This window comes from Hippocampus comes, unplaced genomic scaffold (genome assembly GCF_001891065.2).
Source record: "Hippocampus comes isolate QL1 unplaced genomic scaffold, H_comes_QL1_v1.1 scaffold49, whole genome shotgun sequence".
Lineage (NCBI taxonomy): Eukaryota > Metazoa > Chordata > Actinopteri > Syngnathiformes > Syngnathidae > Hippocampus > Hippocampus comes.
In genome coordinates, this window is record NW_017804830.1 from 525551 (window position 1) to 541801 (window position 16251).

General features: G+C 55.1%; 3 protein-coding genes across 3 annotated transcripts in view; all 3 read right to left on the minus strand.

The window, feature by feature from the left end:
- plekhg2 (pleckstrin homology domain containing, family G (with RhoGef domain) member 2) overlaps positions 1–1895 on the minus strand; it is an 11689-nt gene extending 9794 nt beyond the window's left edge. The window contains exons 1-2 of the mRNA XM_019867179.1: positions 1634–1895; positions 678–758 (exon numbers count right to left, since the gene is read on the minus strand). Coding sequence (XP_019722738.1) covers positions 678–726 — 49 coding nt within the window. The 5' untranslated portion in view covers positions 727–758; positions 1634–1895. The remainder of the gene's footprint in view (positions 1–677; positions 759–1633) is intronic.
- Positions 1896–5232: 3337 nt separating this feature from the next.
- LOC109514257 (uncharacterized) lies at positions 5233–12121 on the minus strand. The gene is made up of 7 exons (XM_019867189.1): positions 11764–12121; positions 10025–11027; positions 8394–8449; positions 7539–7732; positions 7104–7357; positions 6765–6978; positions 5233–6342 (listed from the first exon to the last, which is right to left on the minus strand). The coding sequence occupies exons 2-7, from the start codon at positions 11023–11025 to the stop codon at positions 5890–5892; spliced, it is 2172 nt and encodes a 723-aa protein (XP_019722748.1). The 5' UTR covers positions 11026–11027; positions 11764–12121; the 3' UTR covers positions 5233–5889.
- A 3461-nt stretch (positions 12122–15582) lies between these two features.
- shkbp1 (SH3KBP1 binding protein 1) overlaps positions 15583–16251 on the minus strand; it is an 8213-nt gene continuing 7544 nt past the window's right edge. Inside the window, 1 exon segment of the mRNA XM_019867793.1 lies at positions 15583–16251. This exon segment is cut by the window's right edge and continues 39 nt beyond it. Within this exon segment, the coding sequence (XP_019723352.1) occupies positions 16088–16251 (164 nt within the window). The 3' untranslated portion in view covers positions 15583–16087.

The window sequence follows — 16251 nt, forward strand, 5'->3', positions numbered from 1 at the left end:
TTGCGGGGTCAGCGGGCGCTTGGGCGCCCGCCTGCCTTCGTCCCCACGTAACCTCGCTGGCGGCATCTCTCTGTTCGGCGCTCCCGGTGAGCCTTCAGACGCAGGTGTGACAGCCTGAAGGTGGGCGGGGCCGGATGGGGACCCGAGTCTAGTTTCACCGAGAGAACTTTTTTTTTTTTTTTTTAAGTTGAGCTTGGAGGGATTCTTCTTCAGCCGCGTCTGGCCGCCTCCCCCTTCCTAGAAATGCTCCCCCTTTTTCTGCTGCAGCTTATCTGGGGCGTTGCTTGATTTTCTGCTTGTTTCCTTTCTCTGCTCAGCATCAGCACAAGTAAAGTGGACTTTTCTTACCATTGTCTTCCGACACTCAAGTTTCCATCGCCACAAAGCATGCAACTTCCTTCCTTTGTGTGTGTGTGTGTGTGTGTGTGTGTGACAAAATGAAAGCGTTGGCACTACAAATTGGAGAGGACTGAGGAGGCAACAGATGACGCAGTTTTGCTTGGGAATGGGCAAACGCCGAGGCCAATTCGATGTCACGTGACAAAAACGGCGACATCAATGGAGAAGCATCGGAAGCAACGCCATGTTTCCGCCTGACTCAGACTGAAGATCAACTTTCTTCCACCTCATCGGCTTCAACTTGCCCAAACAAAACCCCACGGCGGAGAGGCTCTCACCGGCATTGCTGGACGATCTGGAACTCCCGCGACGCGAACCCTCAGGCATGATGCGATGAGGTCACAGGAACAGGAAGTAACCTAAACAAGGCGCGCGCGCAGAGTGAGGGCCGAGGCGCGACTTTTCGCACGCATGCAGGCACGACGTGCGGATGGCGCGCCGGTAAGGACGCCGAGCTACTACTGCAAGGCCGCTGATGCCGCCACGGGTTGCGCTGGCGCGCTGTCAGGGCAACCGCGAAGGGGCAAAACACGATCACAAAATGATCCATTTGGAGATGTCAATCAACTGGCATATGTATCGCCGCCACGAAGCCTTTTCCTTCCAAAAAAAACGCCGCTTCAAACCAAATTGGCCGACCTGTTCTATTTTGCACGTGGGTGCTTCAGACTTTTTGGGTGCGCCCGATTATGATCAACGAGCGCACCCAATTTCACCTCAATCAGTGAAACTGGCGCCTGGGGCAACATTTTTTTTTCCCAGGAGTGTATTACCATAAATGCTTCTTAAAAAAAATAATAAGAAGAAGAAAAAATAGATCTATATCCATCTATACATATAGCAGAAATTTTATTTTTAAAGTTGACTTTGGGGGAGTGAGAGAGTCAAGACTCACAATTGAAATCCCAATTCTGAAGCCGCCTCTCTCTTTTCAACCAAGCCTTCCTTTTTTTGCCACTCAAGCGGTATTTTATCCCAGGCAGGGTACAATTTTGTAAAGTGGCAGTTTGACGTTTGAGTTTCCAAGTGACGTCATCGCCATCGTCGACGCGCAGTCAACAATCGTTTTTGTTCGGAGCGGACCCGTTCGAAGCCTCGGCGCTGCCCCCGGCGGGTCGCCGGGCTAACTGCGGGCGGACAACGCCATGCCTCGTCCCCATCAAAGGTCGAGCAACTTTTTTTTTTTCTCGTTGCATTTCAAGCGCAAGCGAAACAAACGCGCGAGGAGCCTGACCTGCCTTCCAGATGAGCCTTCGTCGCCTCCGCGCAATTTCTTGCCACTCACGCGCGCGCGCGCGACCCCTCGGCTCGCACGCCAGCGCTCCAAAAAGCTCCGGAAGGCTCCATCGGCCCGCGTGACGTTTCCTCGGCGCAAGCGAGTCTCACCCGCCGCCGCGGCTCGACCAAGTCCGCGCGGGCGCCCTGCACGGCGGCGTCCGATCCGCTGCGACTGAGCGAGCCGCGGGGGAGGAAGGGACGGATGGAGGGAGGGAGGAAAGGAGAGAGAGAGAGAGGGAGGGAGGGAAGGCAGCGATGGAGGAGGTCCGAGAGAAAGAGCGAGAGAGAGAGAAAGAGAAAGAGAGGCGCCAGCTGCTCGCAAGCGCAGGAAAAGTCGTGCGCAGCGACAGGAAAAAAAAAAAAAAAAAGAAAAAAAGAAAAGCTGCGTGGAATGTTTCTCATCTTTGGAGATTTGCTGACATCGTCGCCGTAAATGGCGCCGTCAATTGCCTTTGAGCTGACTCACGAGACAAAGCAGACACTCGCACACACATCCTTTACGGATGCGTCTGTGTGTGTACTGCGCGTGCACACACCGCTCACGCGAAAACATACTTCCCCACACACGCAAACATACGCTCAAAAGTGTCTTTTTGGCAAAAATCTGTTGAAGGGGAAAACAAACAAACAACAACAACTTGAGGTCAGTTTGTACATCATCCACACGCGAGCAAACACTCAGGCACCACTGATTGTGGACTGCGGGCGCGCACGCGTGTCAGATGGCATCTCGCACGCGCCACAGACAAGACAGCAGAAATGCAAGTCAAGTGCAGCCATTCGTGCGGGAGCCAAACGTGCCGAGCAGCGCCGACGTCCAAAGTGACGACTTTGGTCCTGCGCCTACGTGCTTACGTGACACTCCAAACATCGAGCCAATTTTGTGGCAATCGGTGAAACCGGTGCCCGCTTCATCCACACCATCAAAATTGAGCCAAGATGGCGGACGGGGCAAAGCAAGGCAAGGCGGCTTCTATTCAAGTCAATGTGCCTCACACAAGCCGAGAAGCAACACCGAAAAGCGTTTCCACACACAAAAATAAGTCCGATTTTTGTTTTTTTTTTTGGGGGGGGCGCATTGAGAACCAGAGACAGACGGCATGCACGCAAAAGCACGAGATACACAAAAAGGGACCAGGAAAAAAAAAAAAGCGGCGTGACATGGCCTTGTCCCAGGCGGGCGTCTTTTCTCTTTGCTTCATTGACGGCTTCTTACGAGTGGACAAACGCACACGCGTGCACGCAAAGCGTCCAAACACAAACGGAAGCAGACAAAGAGCCGCCGCCACCGAAGGACGCCGGGCGCGGCGAAAAGTGCTGAGCCGGCCCCTTTTTGTGTGTTATTCCAAGACCGCCGGCCGACATTCCTGTTGCCAGTTCCCCCGGCGCGATCGCCCGCCTCCTCTTCGCAGAGGTCAAAGGTCAGGAGTGAGCAAAGGGGCAACGCGGCCCCCTCGGCCTTCGCACCGGTTCGGATTTAGCGGCAAAGCGAGAGGGACCGCGCGGTCGGCGTCGAAAAAGTTTGCGGCCGGAGTTCCGCCGGGCTCTTTTGCTCCGCCGCTTGCATCCTCTTCCCAAACAACGTTCACGACGTCCCTCGGCTCCTTCAGAAACAGGCCGACTTCAAAAAAAAATCAAGTCTCATGCCGAGTCAAAAGCCAAAGACTCAAAATGACGAATGTTCAAGACTGTCAGCGAGGGGGCTCGCCAAACGTTCATTCCAAAGCGAGCGACGAGGCTCCGTCCCCGAGAGGTCGGGTGGGGCGCGGCCGTTTCAAGATTGGAAAAAAACAACAACAAAATAACAAAAAATAGCATCTGAAATAGAACTGAAAAATGTATCGGGAGCCAGTGAAAGGGATGCCCGAGGAGGAGGAGGAGGGATGCGCTCCCTCTTCCGAGTTGCAGTCCAGAGGCCAGCAGCGGCATTCTGGAGCGACTGGAGACGCTTGATGGAGGATGGACTGACTCCAAAGTCAAGCGCGTCATCCAGCCGATCACTCCAAACGACATCGGGCGCAAGCAAGCGTGCGCTTGTCACCCAAACTGTCTTTGAAAAACGACGTGGGGCATCACAAGCACGCACACTTGCGGCAGAAAGAAACTCTCAAACAGAATCGTTGGCAGAAGGACCCGCCGCTCGCGTATGCCAGACAGATTCTGACAATCCAACTGCCCCCCCCCCCGCCGCAGACTGAGATGACTCACGTTTCATTTGTCTTCTTCTTGAGTCAGACAGCGAGAGGGCTTCACCACTGCCTGCTCAGATCTCACGCACGCACGCACAAGCAGGCCGAAGCCACGTGTCGCAAGTTGACGACGCGAAGCCAGCAAAATGCGCAGCAAAGACGCCGACGGAAATGCAGAACCGGATGGCGGTCACGGTGCGGCGAGGGTCCGATCGAGTCGTGGGGGGTCGTGTCTTGAAATGTGGAAGCGCTCGCATCCGCTCCTGAGCGAAGACATTTCGACTCGTTTCACGTCGTGAAGAAAACGAGGAGGAATCGTTTTTCATGGCGGCATTTCGCGTTGATTCTTGGGGGGATTGCATCAACAATCAATGAAGCACACTTTGAACGAGACGACTCAATGCATGAATGAGAGACATCTTCGTAAAAGTGATTGCACTTTTACAAAAATGTATGAATAAATGCACGCTTTTTGGGGGGTGTTCTTGACACTGACTCCATGAAAGAGGGCCTGGTGAGAAAAGAAGGGCAAAGCAAAAGTGACGCTCGCTGGCTGGCCCGATTGAACTCGGACTCGAGTCGAAGGCCGGCAGCCACTCGCGGGATGCCTCGAATTCTTTCCCAGGTCCGTCGTTAAGCTCCGCCGCTCGCGTCCGGATCGAGTCGCGCCGCGCCAACGAGCCAAACGCGCGCCAGCAGAAGAAGCGAAGAGGAGGCGCGCGAGATGGTCGAGCGGGCCCGTTCAAAAGTGACGTCGGCGGCTCCCATTGAAAGCCCCCCCCGCCCCCCCTGCTTTCGTGTTGACTTTCCAGCCGTTCCCACGACACCAAATGACCCGGGCGGGCTTCCTCTCTCGCTCGCTCGGCCGTCGGCCCGCTTCTCGCTGGCCTAAAAAGGAGAAGAAGTCCTGCGGCTGTGGGCTGCCTCCGTTTGAATTTGAATTTCGTTTTTTTTTTTTTGAACGCAATGTTTGGCATCGATGGCGGCACAAGTGTCCACCTCACTCCTTTTTTTTTTTTCCCAAGGTGCACAGCCTCGACGAAATGGCGCTTCTTCTTCATGTTTCCTGCGTAGCCGTTTTCATTTGGCAGAAAATCTGTTCCAAAATGGCACTTTTTGTGGTTGTTCTCATCGGCGTTGCTTTGGCCAAAACTCGGCTTGAAGGCATTGTCAAGTGAAAAGAAAAACGGAGAAGATCGTTGCTGGCGACCCCGCCGCATTTGCTTCAAAGCGGTGAAAGAAAAGACGCCGCTGTCGCCGCTCTGAATCTGCACCGAAAGCGAGCCCGGCCAATCGAAGAACAAGCACTTGCTCCTGTGTGCCTGAACGATGCGTTCAGGAACAACTTGGAAATTAGTCAACAGTCCTTCTTTTTCTTGCATCGCCTTTGCGTGCAGTCATACCACGCCAAGAGGTCAATTCGCGTCTGGGGTCAAGGCTGAGACGCTCGCCAAACCGGCTGCCATCGTAATTAACGGTCAGATATCCTTCATCTGCTGCCGAGATGAACCAGTATTAGTGCCGCAACGCTGAGCTGAGAGGAGTGATGGCTTCATGAACAATCCTGTCTCTCTTACAGTGACTCCCGGTGGTCAAGGTGGGCACAGCAGAAGACAAGCGCAAAGACCTTTCCATTGATGCAGGATGAAAAAAAACGGTTTATTCTTTTAAAATGGAACCATGTCATGTCTTAATATGTTTTTGAACAAAACTTTTTTTTTAATCACTAATATTTCTTTACTCATTAAAATTCAACATTTGTGTTTGCGTTTTAAGGAAGGCTGGAACAGAGGCACTTGCATTCATTTCAATGGGAAAAGATGATCTGAGTCGCGAGCGTGGTCACGTCATCAATTCAACTTGTATCTCAAGTCACCACCGTCGCGTTAAGCCCCGCCTATTTGCAGATTGGCTGGGAAAACTCGCAAGTTGCGGTCCTCGCGAGTCAAGGTCCTGCTCCGTCATCGAAGCGATTTGGAACGATTGAAACGCTCTCGCCGTCGTCATAGAAACAAGGCGACGTTCAAGTCAACAAACCACTGGACGGGAGGTCGGACATCTTCCTCAGCGTTCGGCCGCCGCTCGTCCGTTCGCCGGAGCCGAGCGCGCGGCCGCGGCCGAGCTGCTCCCGGAAGGCGTCGCAGAACAGGAAGTAGATGAGCGGGTCCAGGCAGACGTTGAGGACGGACACTGCGACGGTGGCGTCCTTCAGGTAGAAAAAAGCCAACCTGGCCGAGCAGCCGGACGGCTTGAGCACGGCGTAGGGCAGGCGCACCAGGTGGTAGGGCACGAAACACACGCAGAAGACGCTCACCAGGGCCAGGATGTTCCTGCGGGACTTGAGCAGCTTGCGGGCGGCGGAGGACGCCGCCCGCCGCCGCTGCGCCGCCGCCAGCCTGCGGGAGGTGCTGCTGTAGAAGAAGAGCAGCGCCAGCAGAACCAGCAGGAAGACGGCGGTGGAGAAGCCGTGCACCGCCTTGGGAGAAAAAGGGAAAAGGCCACTTAATTCCAGCCGCTTGGCCATCCGGGCCGCCGTCGTGGGCCCAATTTTCGCTCCGGCGGCGCTTGTTGAACACGCTGAAAACGAAAGGCTTCTCCGGAGAGGGAGGGCAACTCTTGTTCATCGGTCCGCAGATTAAAACAGCCATCGAATCGAGTGCCAAAGCTGCTGACCAGTTTACCTGCCAACCAACCAACCAACCCCTTGAATCAATTGTCTCACCGACTGACTTGCTCATCACTTAGCCAACCAACCAACCAGTTGACCAACTCAATCAATCAATCGATCAATCGTCCGTAAGCCAGTCGACTGACTCGGCAACTTCCGGGCTCGTTTGTCCCGTCGCACATTCAAATGCCAAACGTCAGCATTAAAAATCCAACTCAAAATGGGCCAACCTTGTAGAGGCGCTTGAGCTGTCCGCTTTGGAGGTCGTCGCAGCTCGCGACGCCGGCGATCAGCGGCGCAGGAGCCTCCGGAGCGACCAGCGACAGGATGACGTAAGCGCCCGCCACGGCGAGGAGGACGAGCCACGTGGCCGCCGAGACGACGTGAGCCGCCCGCACCGATTGCAGCAGAGGAGTTCCCAAAGGGTGGACGATCTTCAGGTACCTGGCGGGAGCGGCCCGTGAGCGACGCCGCAGAAAACGGGCGGCGGAACGCCCGTGGCCGGCCCGTTGGCAAAAGCGCCGTTTTTCCTTTCCCCGTTTCACTGTTTCACCCGGCGCAAGGCGTACCTGTGGGTGGCAATGTATCCCATGAACAGGATGCTGGCGTACATGTTGAGGTAGAAGGCGGGCGCGCCGAAGCTGCAGTAGGACCGAAGCGGCGGCTGCGAAGCGCCGGCGTGCCTGGCGATGCGGAAGGGAAGGCAAAGGCTCAGCAAGAAGTCGGCCGCCGCCAGGTTCTTCAGGTAGACGGTGACGCAGCGCGACGAGCGGGCGCCCAGCAGGAACACCTTCAGCGTCAGGCCGTTCAGCAGCAGGCCCGTCTGCTTGACACAAATCGAGACCTTGAGGGGCGGGAGGCCGCTTGAGGACGGCGGCTTTGTGCCGAAGCCGGCCCGACGAACTCTCGCGTGACGACTCGTTTTCGCCATTCGGCCACGTTTGCGCACCGTTAAAAAAGAGATCTATGCGTGCGTCCGACATGTCGTTTTGGAAGAGTCTCACCAGGAAGACCAGGCTGTAGACGGCCGCGAAGATGTGACGGGTCCAGGCGGCGGGCGGGTACCCGCACGTGGAAAAGCTCTCGTTGGAAGACCGGTTGAAGGGCGCGGGCGCTCCGACCACCGCGCTCATGGTTGCGGATCCTCGGGAGGAGATGCGGAAACTTCCGTGCTCTGCGCGAGGAACGCCGGGACGGACTGCGAGTGAGAGGAAGGGAAACAACATTTCTGTTGTGGGGCGCCGCGACCTTTCCGGATGGCTTCTCGCGAAAAGTCGGACGAGAGGACGGGAGCGCAGAGGGGCCTCGATGTCCACCCCAAGTAAAAGGGATGCTCGCGTGTGGGAGGGCTCTCTCGGAGCACGGGAACACAACACCGGTTTGTCACTTTTCAGGAAGTCATCGTCCGAGGTCGTCCTTTACCGGCTCGGCGGCAACGACGCAAACGGTTCGCTGCTGACGCCGCTGCTCAAAAGTAGCGTTTGCTTCGGCGATGTTGGCAAAGTTGGCTTGAAGGAATGATTCGGGATCGAAGCCAATTTCTGGACAGCTGCACACCTGAGGGGTGGGATGGGGGGATGGGGGGGCGCAACCACTCCCGGGCTCTCCAAACGGGGACTGGAATGCACTCGGCCGTGTTTACAGACATGAGGAGGCCTCGGAACCTCCAAACACGTCCAAACTATCCTCAAATAGCTTCGGAACGCCACAAAAGGGACCCGAGATGTTAACGCTGGCCTTCTTGCAGAAAAGACAAGAGAACGCTCAGACGCTTCCTTCAAAATGTCAAACCGCCACCAAGGCCACACACACGCACACACACACACGCAGACGTGATACGCAGGAGCTTGTCAACTCACCTCCAGTATGTGCGCTCGACTGCTCGCCACTTCCTCCTGCGCCGCCGCCTGATCTGCTGCGGTGTACGCGTCATTTGCATGACAAACACGCGCGCTCGCAGGGGCAGCTTTCCAACGAAGGCGTATTCCGTTCAAGCGAGCGTGACTTTGTCTTGCTTTTGGAGGTGTTGCAACGTCTTGGGAGGGCCGACCAACCCACACCCAAAAATGACCCATCGCCGGACAAACCCGGGACTGCTCGCCAGTCAATGGCAGAGCGCACACGGACAACCGATCCACCCACCGCTCACCGACGGTCGCCTTGTTGAGTACGGCCGCCGTTTGCCGCGCATACGAGCGACTTCCACATCCTTTTTCTCAATAATGTGGAAGTGGCATTGACTTTCGGGACATTCCAACGCTTCGTGTAAACAAGCTTTGCGTGGCTCAGGGTCAGAAAACTACAAAAATCCACCTGAGCTCGACGTCAACCTCTGACAACGTCGAAGCCGTCGCCGCAGCACCCCTTGGGGCGCCGATTGGCCACGATTTGACGTTCGCGAGGGGAGAAAAAGCTTCATGTTCGAAAAACGACAACCAATCGCCAGCAAATAATCTTTTCCCAGTCGACACAGGTGGGACGCGTGTTGAGACTTTCGGTAGCGGTTCTCCACCGTTGAGCTTTTGCTCCTAGCCCTTGGGTGAAGACGGCAGACTTTTTCGGGCGGGTTTGGCGAATGGACGCGACACGCCCGCTCCAAAACGCCCGCTTTGGAGCGTCGCTTCTGCGCACTCGCGCCGAAGCGTGACAGTGAGCTCACGGATTGTCCGATCGGCTCACGGGAGAAGGGCGAGGAAAATTTACAAAGCCTCCGCCCGCCCGCAACGGTTCATTGGTAAAAGACGTCACCGTTTCCGCCGACGGCGAGGTGACGTTTTGAGTTGGTTTAAGCGTGACCGCACTGCCCTCTTTTGGTGACGTCGCACAACTGCAGACGACAGAACCCGAAGTCAGCGTTGCGCGCCTCAAGTGTCCGCGAGGGGGCGGTAAAGTGCACTAAAAATGAAACACGGCACGCGGCGCGGCTCTGCGACGAATCCATCAAGTCAGTGCTCGATCTTGATGGGTGATTGACCGCTGCGATTTTAGTTTTGGATGAACAACAAACGAAATGTGGGTTTTTTTTGAGTGACCGTTTTAAGTTTAAAGCGCTTTTTTTGCTCGATCTTGATGGATGATTGACCGCTGTGATTTTAGTTTGGGATGAACAACAAACGAGATGTGGGGTTTTTGTTTTTTGAGTGACCGTTTTAAGTTTAAAGCGCTTTTATTTGTGCTTTCAAGTACAAATGAGAGAGACGATGCAAAAGCTCTCAGGCTCAAATGGTCCCCTCACAGCAAGCGACCTTTCTCTCTTCTCACCTTCCCTCGTCTCCTCGAGCTCTCATGCTCAAGTGGTCCCCTCACAGCAAGCGACCTTTACCTTTCTCTCTTCTCACCTTCCCTCGTCTCCTCGCTTGCTCTCTCTCATGAGTCCTCATCTCTTCGGGTCCTCTCCGACTTGGCCGCCAGCCGCTCGTGTCAGGTTCCTCTCGAGCGTGTGGCTGCTTCCCGAGTTTCCCGGGACGTTTCCCCCGACCTACGACGGCGCTAAATGTTGCTGAGACTGGGCGCGGCGGCGAGAGAGACGGTCCCGTCCCCTGCCGCGAGCTTCCCCAGCAAAGACTCTCGGAACCTCCGGCACATGAGGAAGTAGATGACGGGATCCAGGCAGACGTTGACGGCGGACAGGAAGAGCGTGGCTTCCTTGGCCTGGAAGAGCAGGAAGCGCGAGCCCCGGCTGAAAGCGGACCCGGGCATCTGGCTGAGGGTGTAGGGCACGCGGCAGACGTGGTAGGGCACGAAGCAGACGAGGAAGACGGCCAGGAGGCAGAAGATGCTGCGGTTGGACTTGCGCCGCACGTCGTCGCTGCCGCGGCTGACGCGGCGGTAGGAGCGGTAGATGCGACGGGTGATGGAGGAGTAGCAGAAAGCCAGAACCAGCGCGGTGAGCCAGAACAGGCCCACGCTGAAGAAGGTGGACGCCCGGTGCCACTGGACCCCCAGCGGGCTTTTCAGCCTCATGCAGCGGCGAGACGTCTCCCGGTCGGCCGGCCGGCCGGCCAGCGCGGCGTTGGGCAGCGCGCACAGGGCGAGGAGGCCCCAGCCGAGCAGCGCCAGGACCCGGGCCGCGCCCGCGCTCTGCAGGACGTGGCCCCACGCCGAGCCCGGGGGACGCACGATCTTGACGTAGCGTTCCAGGCTGATGAGGCCCATGAAGAGGATGCCCGCGTACATGGACGAGTAGAAGAGCACCGACGTGTAGCGGCACGTGAGCGCCTGCAGCCGCCAGCCGCCCAGCCCCAGCTGCGCCGCCGCCCGGAAGGGGAAGGTGGCCAGCATCAGGAGGTCGGCCACCACCATGTTCTTCAGGTACACCACCAGGGCGGAGTCGCTGGGCACCCGGAAGAAGATCCAGGCGGCGGCGCCGTTGAGCGGCGCGCCCACCGCGCACACCACGAAGTAGAGCGAGGGCAGCACCTGACGCGTCAACACGCTGCTCACGTCGGACTGGTTGACGGGGAGATGGCCGGAGACGTTCAGAGGTCCCATCCCTGAAAAGGCCGCACACCAAGAGCAGCAACGTCAAGGCCATGAGAAGTGCTTTGTGAATCAACGTCTTCGAGGGGGCGTGGCCACGACAAGTGCTTCGCGAATCAACGTCTTCGAGGGGGCGTGGCCACGACAAGTGCTTCGCGAATCAACGTCTTCGAGGGGGTTGTGGCCACTTCCCCAACCCGCGCCGCTCCGCGACTCTCGGGCTCTTTCGACTCCCGCGGCGCTACGCCCCACAAGTGCTCGGGGGCGAACCAAATTCCCCGTTAGCCGCGTCGTTTACCGAGAGTCACAGAGTTCCTTCCTTCCTTCCTTCCCGGGGGCATCGTTCTCCTTCAGCGAGGCACCCCCGTAAGGACGGCGCTCAAGTCAAAGCAGAAGATACACGAGAAGGCCCGCAACTCTCAGAACCGGTCGCCACAGGAAGCGAGTTCAGTCCACATTCTTGCACTCCAACTATCGCGCAAACAACTCGCGCACGTCGGCCGTTTCATGCAGCAACTCCGCCAACATTCCTGGAGCGGAACGAGACCATCGTGAGTCCATCCCGAGATGCGGCATCTCGATCACAACGCAATCGAGCAAAGCAACTCAATCTAGCTGGCGTATTGTTTCATGATCTTGGTCAGAAGTTGCGCTGGTTTATGGAAATAAAGTGACGAGCTTGTTTTAGGGGGATACAAAACATCAAATGTCCCCGAGTCAAGTGTTGCGAGCAAGAAGGAGTTTACTCACCGCATACACAGAGAAAGAAAAGGCAAGCGGCAGGACTTGAGGCTTGTTATCGTTGTCACTCTTCACGTTGCGAGATCTTCACTTTTGTGTTCGCCCCCCCGCCGCGTCGTCCGATGTCCCTCCTCCCCATGCGGCGTCTCTGTCTCTCTCTCTCTCTCTCTCTCGCTCTCGACTCCAAGCCGGTGCGCCAACGTCATGTTGGTCCTCTCGTTCAAGAGGAAAAAGGTTTGAGATGAAAGTTCATATCATGAGGTGATGTGTAAACATCATTTTTCAGATTCTTGGAGCGGACGTGTTGGAAGTGTGCAATTTACGGATGGCAGCAGATTGCAGTGGTGGACCGTGAGTCGCACTTATCACTGGGGAAAAAAAAAATCGGTGGACCGTAAGTTGCACTTATCACTGGGGGGAAAAAAAAATGAAAGACTGACGTGTCTGTCACCACTAATATTTCAGCTCGGACCAATGTCAAAAAAAAGATTTTTTAACTTTATGTCGACAAATTTCTGAAGGTGAATGAAAGCAATCGTTTTAAGCGGTCGGGTGGAAATGCTTCATGTCCCCCACGCAGCCACTTTCTCAGTCGTGTTCTTCAGCGATGACAAGTCCGTAAAAGCGAGTTGGAAAGCAAGTTCATTTCAAACGGAGGGACATCGGCCCAAAATGTTTGAGTTAAATTGAAAGGATGATTTGGGGGCAGTCATCGAGCCGACTGAATGATTTCCACTTCACACCACTTGAAATCATTCGCCTGCGTCACCTCAAGAAATTCATTGCGACACGGAGGTCACATTTTCAAGTTGCACCAAATGAATTCTTTGGCATCAGTCAAAGCTCAAATACAGACTTTGTTTTTCTCTTTTGAACTATCCCGTGTTTCATTTCTCCAAAGCGCTCCGTCGCCCCGCCCCTTTTTGCGGCCTTGTTCCACGCTTCGACCGAGCCCGCGTCCGCGGCCCCTCGGCCGAAGCGTACGACCCCCAATTCATTGGGGATTTGACCAAAACGCCGGGAAAGACACATTTTATCACGTGTTTGAAAGTCGCCTTCGTCTTTTGTCCCTGCCTTAGCGACCTTCTGCACTTTGGCTGCAAATAGCGCACCGCAAATCTCGGCGCGGAGCCCGCTCGAGGGGTTTTCCAAGCCAAACGGGAACTTTTGGACAATGCGCCACCGCTTTGAAGTTTTTCCACCTTACTGCGGAGGAGATAAGAGGAAGCGTTCCAGACCGAGCGCCGTTGTCACTCCGCGCACCGCCTCGCTGCGCAGGAGAATGGCAGGAAGGGGCGTCGAGCAAAAGGCCGAGCGCTCCACGGCGGCGGGAAGTCGAGCATCTCCGCTGAAACAACACGTGCGCACGTGCACAAGCGCCACTTGGGGCCTTCCTCGCATGCGAGCAGAAATCTAAACAGCGCGCTGTTTGTTTGAATGATCCACTTGCGCAAACACCTTTGATGTTTGAACGCTTCTGCGCACGTTGTCCAGAAGGAGCGAGACACCGTTTGGCCAAATTGCCTTTCCGCCTTACCTCCCGACATTGGGATTTGGGCCCGTTCTACTGCCACTTCTTTTTTCTCACCTTGCCCTCTGCTGCAGGTCTGTGGCCACGATGCCACGGTGTGCTCACGTTGCCCACTCGGCAACGGGCATCCATCGAGGCCTCTGTCTGTGCTGTGTGAAGCTTTCTTTCTTTTTTTTACCTTGAACAGTGGGGAGAGGTTGAGACGAGCCCAACTCGTCGATCTTTGTCAACTCGAGAACTTGGCCAGCCATCTTTTGAGTCATACTTGGAGCTAAAGCGATTTCAACTTGAACGCAAGCCACTCAGGTTCACAGTTCGACGCGTTCGGGCCGACGGTTGTTGGAGCGGCCACGAGAAAAAAAGAGGAGGGCACGTCAACGGACCTGAAAATTGGAAGGACACGGTTTCGTTTTGGCAAGGCGAACCAATGTCACGCCGGTGTTGACGAGCCCAGTTTGTTACGAGCACTTCGAAGACCCGTTTTCTCAACCGTTTTGCCAATGATCAGGCACTCGCAAAAAAAACAAAAAGCAGACCTCTGGCTTCAAGATATTGCACGTGTACATGGACGGAATCCCGGACGAAAACATTCCAAGTACACAAGTGCATGGGTGGAATCGTCCTTTGCAAGCCACAATGCTGCCGAGCTCACGCGCGGAGCGACCGACAAGGCGACGTAACTCGCTCAGCGACGACAATGTCGGACACCAAGCCAAGGTGAACGTCGTCCCCCGGCAGGCAATTTAGCGCACGGCACAGCGTCGAATTGCAAACGCTAACGCCGCAGCCCATACAGCTTTGCCTTCTTCCACTCCCGATGGGTCTCGTCTCCACTCCGTGTCTGTCGCGTCCATGTTTGGTCCGACGGACATCTTGCCAACAAGCTCCTCTTTCCTACAACCTCCCCTCCCCCCCCCAAAAAAAATCCCCGGATCCCCTCAGGCGAGTGCGAAACGTGGCTTTCTGCCTGGCGATGGCCACTTTCCATCGCGAGCCTTCCGATTGTTGTCGTTGATGTTTCGCTCTGTTCTGTTCTCTCTAAACAAACAGAGTGGACGGTTAAAGCGTTTTGCTTACTTGTCTTTAATCGACATAACTCTGGAAGCACATGTACGGAACTCAGTCTCGGAACATCGGGGAGAACATACGTCACTTCCTGTTCCCTCACCCAAAGCTGTCCCCCTAGCAACAACTCTATCTAACAATGCTATTGTGACACTTGAAGTGACGTCACATTTCCACGTTTGTCGCTGGCCGCGATCCGACTTCGGGAAAATATTTATTGTGTCAAACTTACGAACTAGACATTGTTCTTTTCATGCTTTATTTCATGGATTAAAAAAATATATTTGACTTGTAACAGAAAAATATGTCATTTGGGGATTTTCTAAAATGACTTCACACTTCTTTTGATCCCAGTTTGAAACCCTAACCCTTGTTTAAAACCCGCACCTTAATATCAAATCTTACTTTGAAACCTCGCCCTTGAAAATGGGCTTCCGTCGACAAGCACTTTATCGCTCATGTGCCAGTTGGTGGGACTCGATCGTAACTCATCTTGATGGGCCAACAAAGGCGCTATTGCGCGTGCGCGGACACACGCTTGGTCTCTTCGATGAAAGGGAGTGTGGCCTTGCGATTGGGACGGTTTGCGGTGGACTCTTTTTTTTTTTCACCTGTGAGAAGCATGTCCACATGCTGATGGGACTTGCGGTTGAAGCGCCGGTCACAAACAATACAAGTCATCGGGATTATGAGCAGTGAGGTATTTATTTATTTGGGGGGTGGGTTTTTGATGCTTTGCAATCTGTCCGACTCTGAATTTGCACCGTCTCCGAAGCATTCCTTGATGAGCGTGGCGCTCTAAATGGCTCTGAGTGGTGTGATTCAAAAGTGAAGGCAAAGGCACGGGCTCGTTCAAAGTCGCCCGGAGATGAGACGCGCGCACGTCACTGCAGGCGATGACTTCCAAGTCCGCGACGCAAATTCATTCATAAACAATCAAAGTGTGCCATGGATCCCGATGAAACTTGCACAATCCGCAAAGTCGGGCCACCCACCCTCAGATTTGAGCCAATCGCGCCTTCTGGTGGCTGCGCATATATTTCTGGGTTCCGCACGGCGGGCGTGTCATTGACCGAGACGCGAGAATCGCTGCGTTTGCAACTCGGTGAGTCAGAAGATGTTTGCCAAAGTGCTCAGTTCATGGCCAAGAAAGAGATATGGGAAAAATCAAGTGACTTTTTTTTCCAAGCCAAATTTAGCTTTTTTTTCCCCAGAAAAAAGCGTGCGCGCACTTGGTTCCAAGAATCCCTTTATGTTGGTTTATTTATTGCATAGCACAGAGGGAGAAACTCTTGTTACTTACAAAAAGAAGTCACAATGACGAACGTGTAACACCCCACCTTGAAAAAACCCCCAACACACAATGTTATTTGGGCACTTGGAGGCAGCGAAATCAAATATTGGGTTCCCGCCCATTTGCAAACATGGCTCCGTAGCGCCCCCCGCCGTTAGCAATGCAAGTAGTTGATGTTCACAATGGGAGGGGCCATTGAAAAAAAAAAACAGATTTGATTGACAGGCAGCACTGGCAACACGTATTCTTTTTTTTTTTTTTTTTTTGCTGTGTTGGTGTGGTAACCATGGCAACCGGACAGGAAGCAATTCCAGTTGGCTCCTCACTGTCACGTGGCTTTCAGAAGCTGGTGAGACACTCCAATATTTTGGACCTGGGGCTGGAGGGTGCGTGTATGTGTGTGTTGACTGGCACGTCACTGTTCCTGCTTGTCACATGGGCCGTCAGAAGCTGGTCTCGTTCATGTGCGGTTTGGGGGTGGTTGTCGCGGCAGCAGCGGCGCTGACGGGGCTGTCCGCGCCGGGCGGACTTTCGGGTGACGCGGCGACGTCCGACGACGGGGAAGCGGTGCCGCGGCGCTCCGGGGCGAGCGTTTGTGAGCGTGTCG

Excerpts from the sequence above, each read along its gene's own strand:
- LOC109514257 (XM_019867189.1), bottom strand. The coding sequence starts at position 11,025 with ATGGGACCTCTGAACGTCTCCGGCCATCTCCCCGTCAACCAGTCCGAC. Across the intron at positions 8,450-10,024 it reads CCCAGTCTCAGCAACATTTA|CAGATCAGGCGGCGGCGCAG; the intron begins GCGCCGTCGTAG and ends CGTACACCGCAG. Across the intron at positions 7,358-7,538 it reads TCTACAGCCTGGTCTTCCTG|ACGGGCCTGCTGCTGAACGG; the intron begins GTGAGACTCTTC and ends TGTGTCAAGCAG.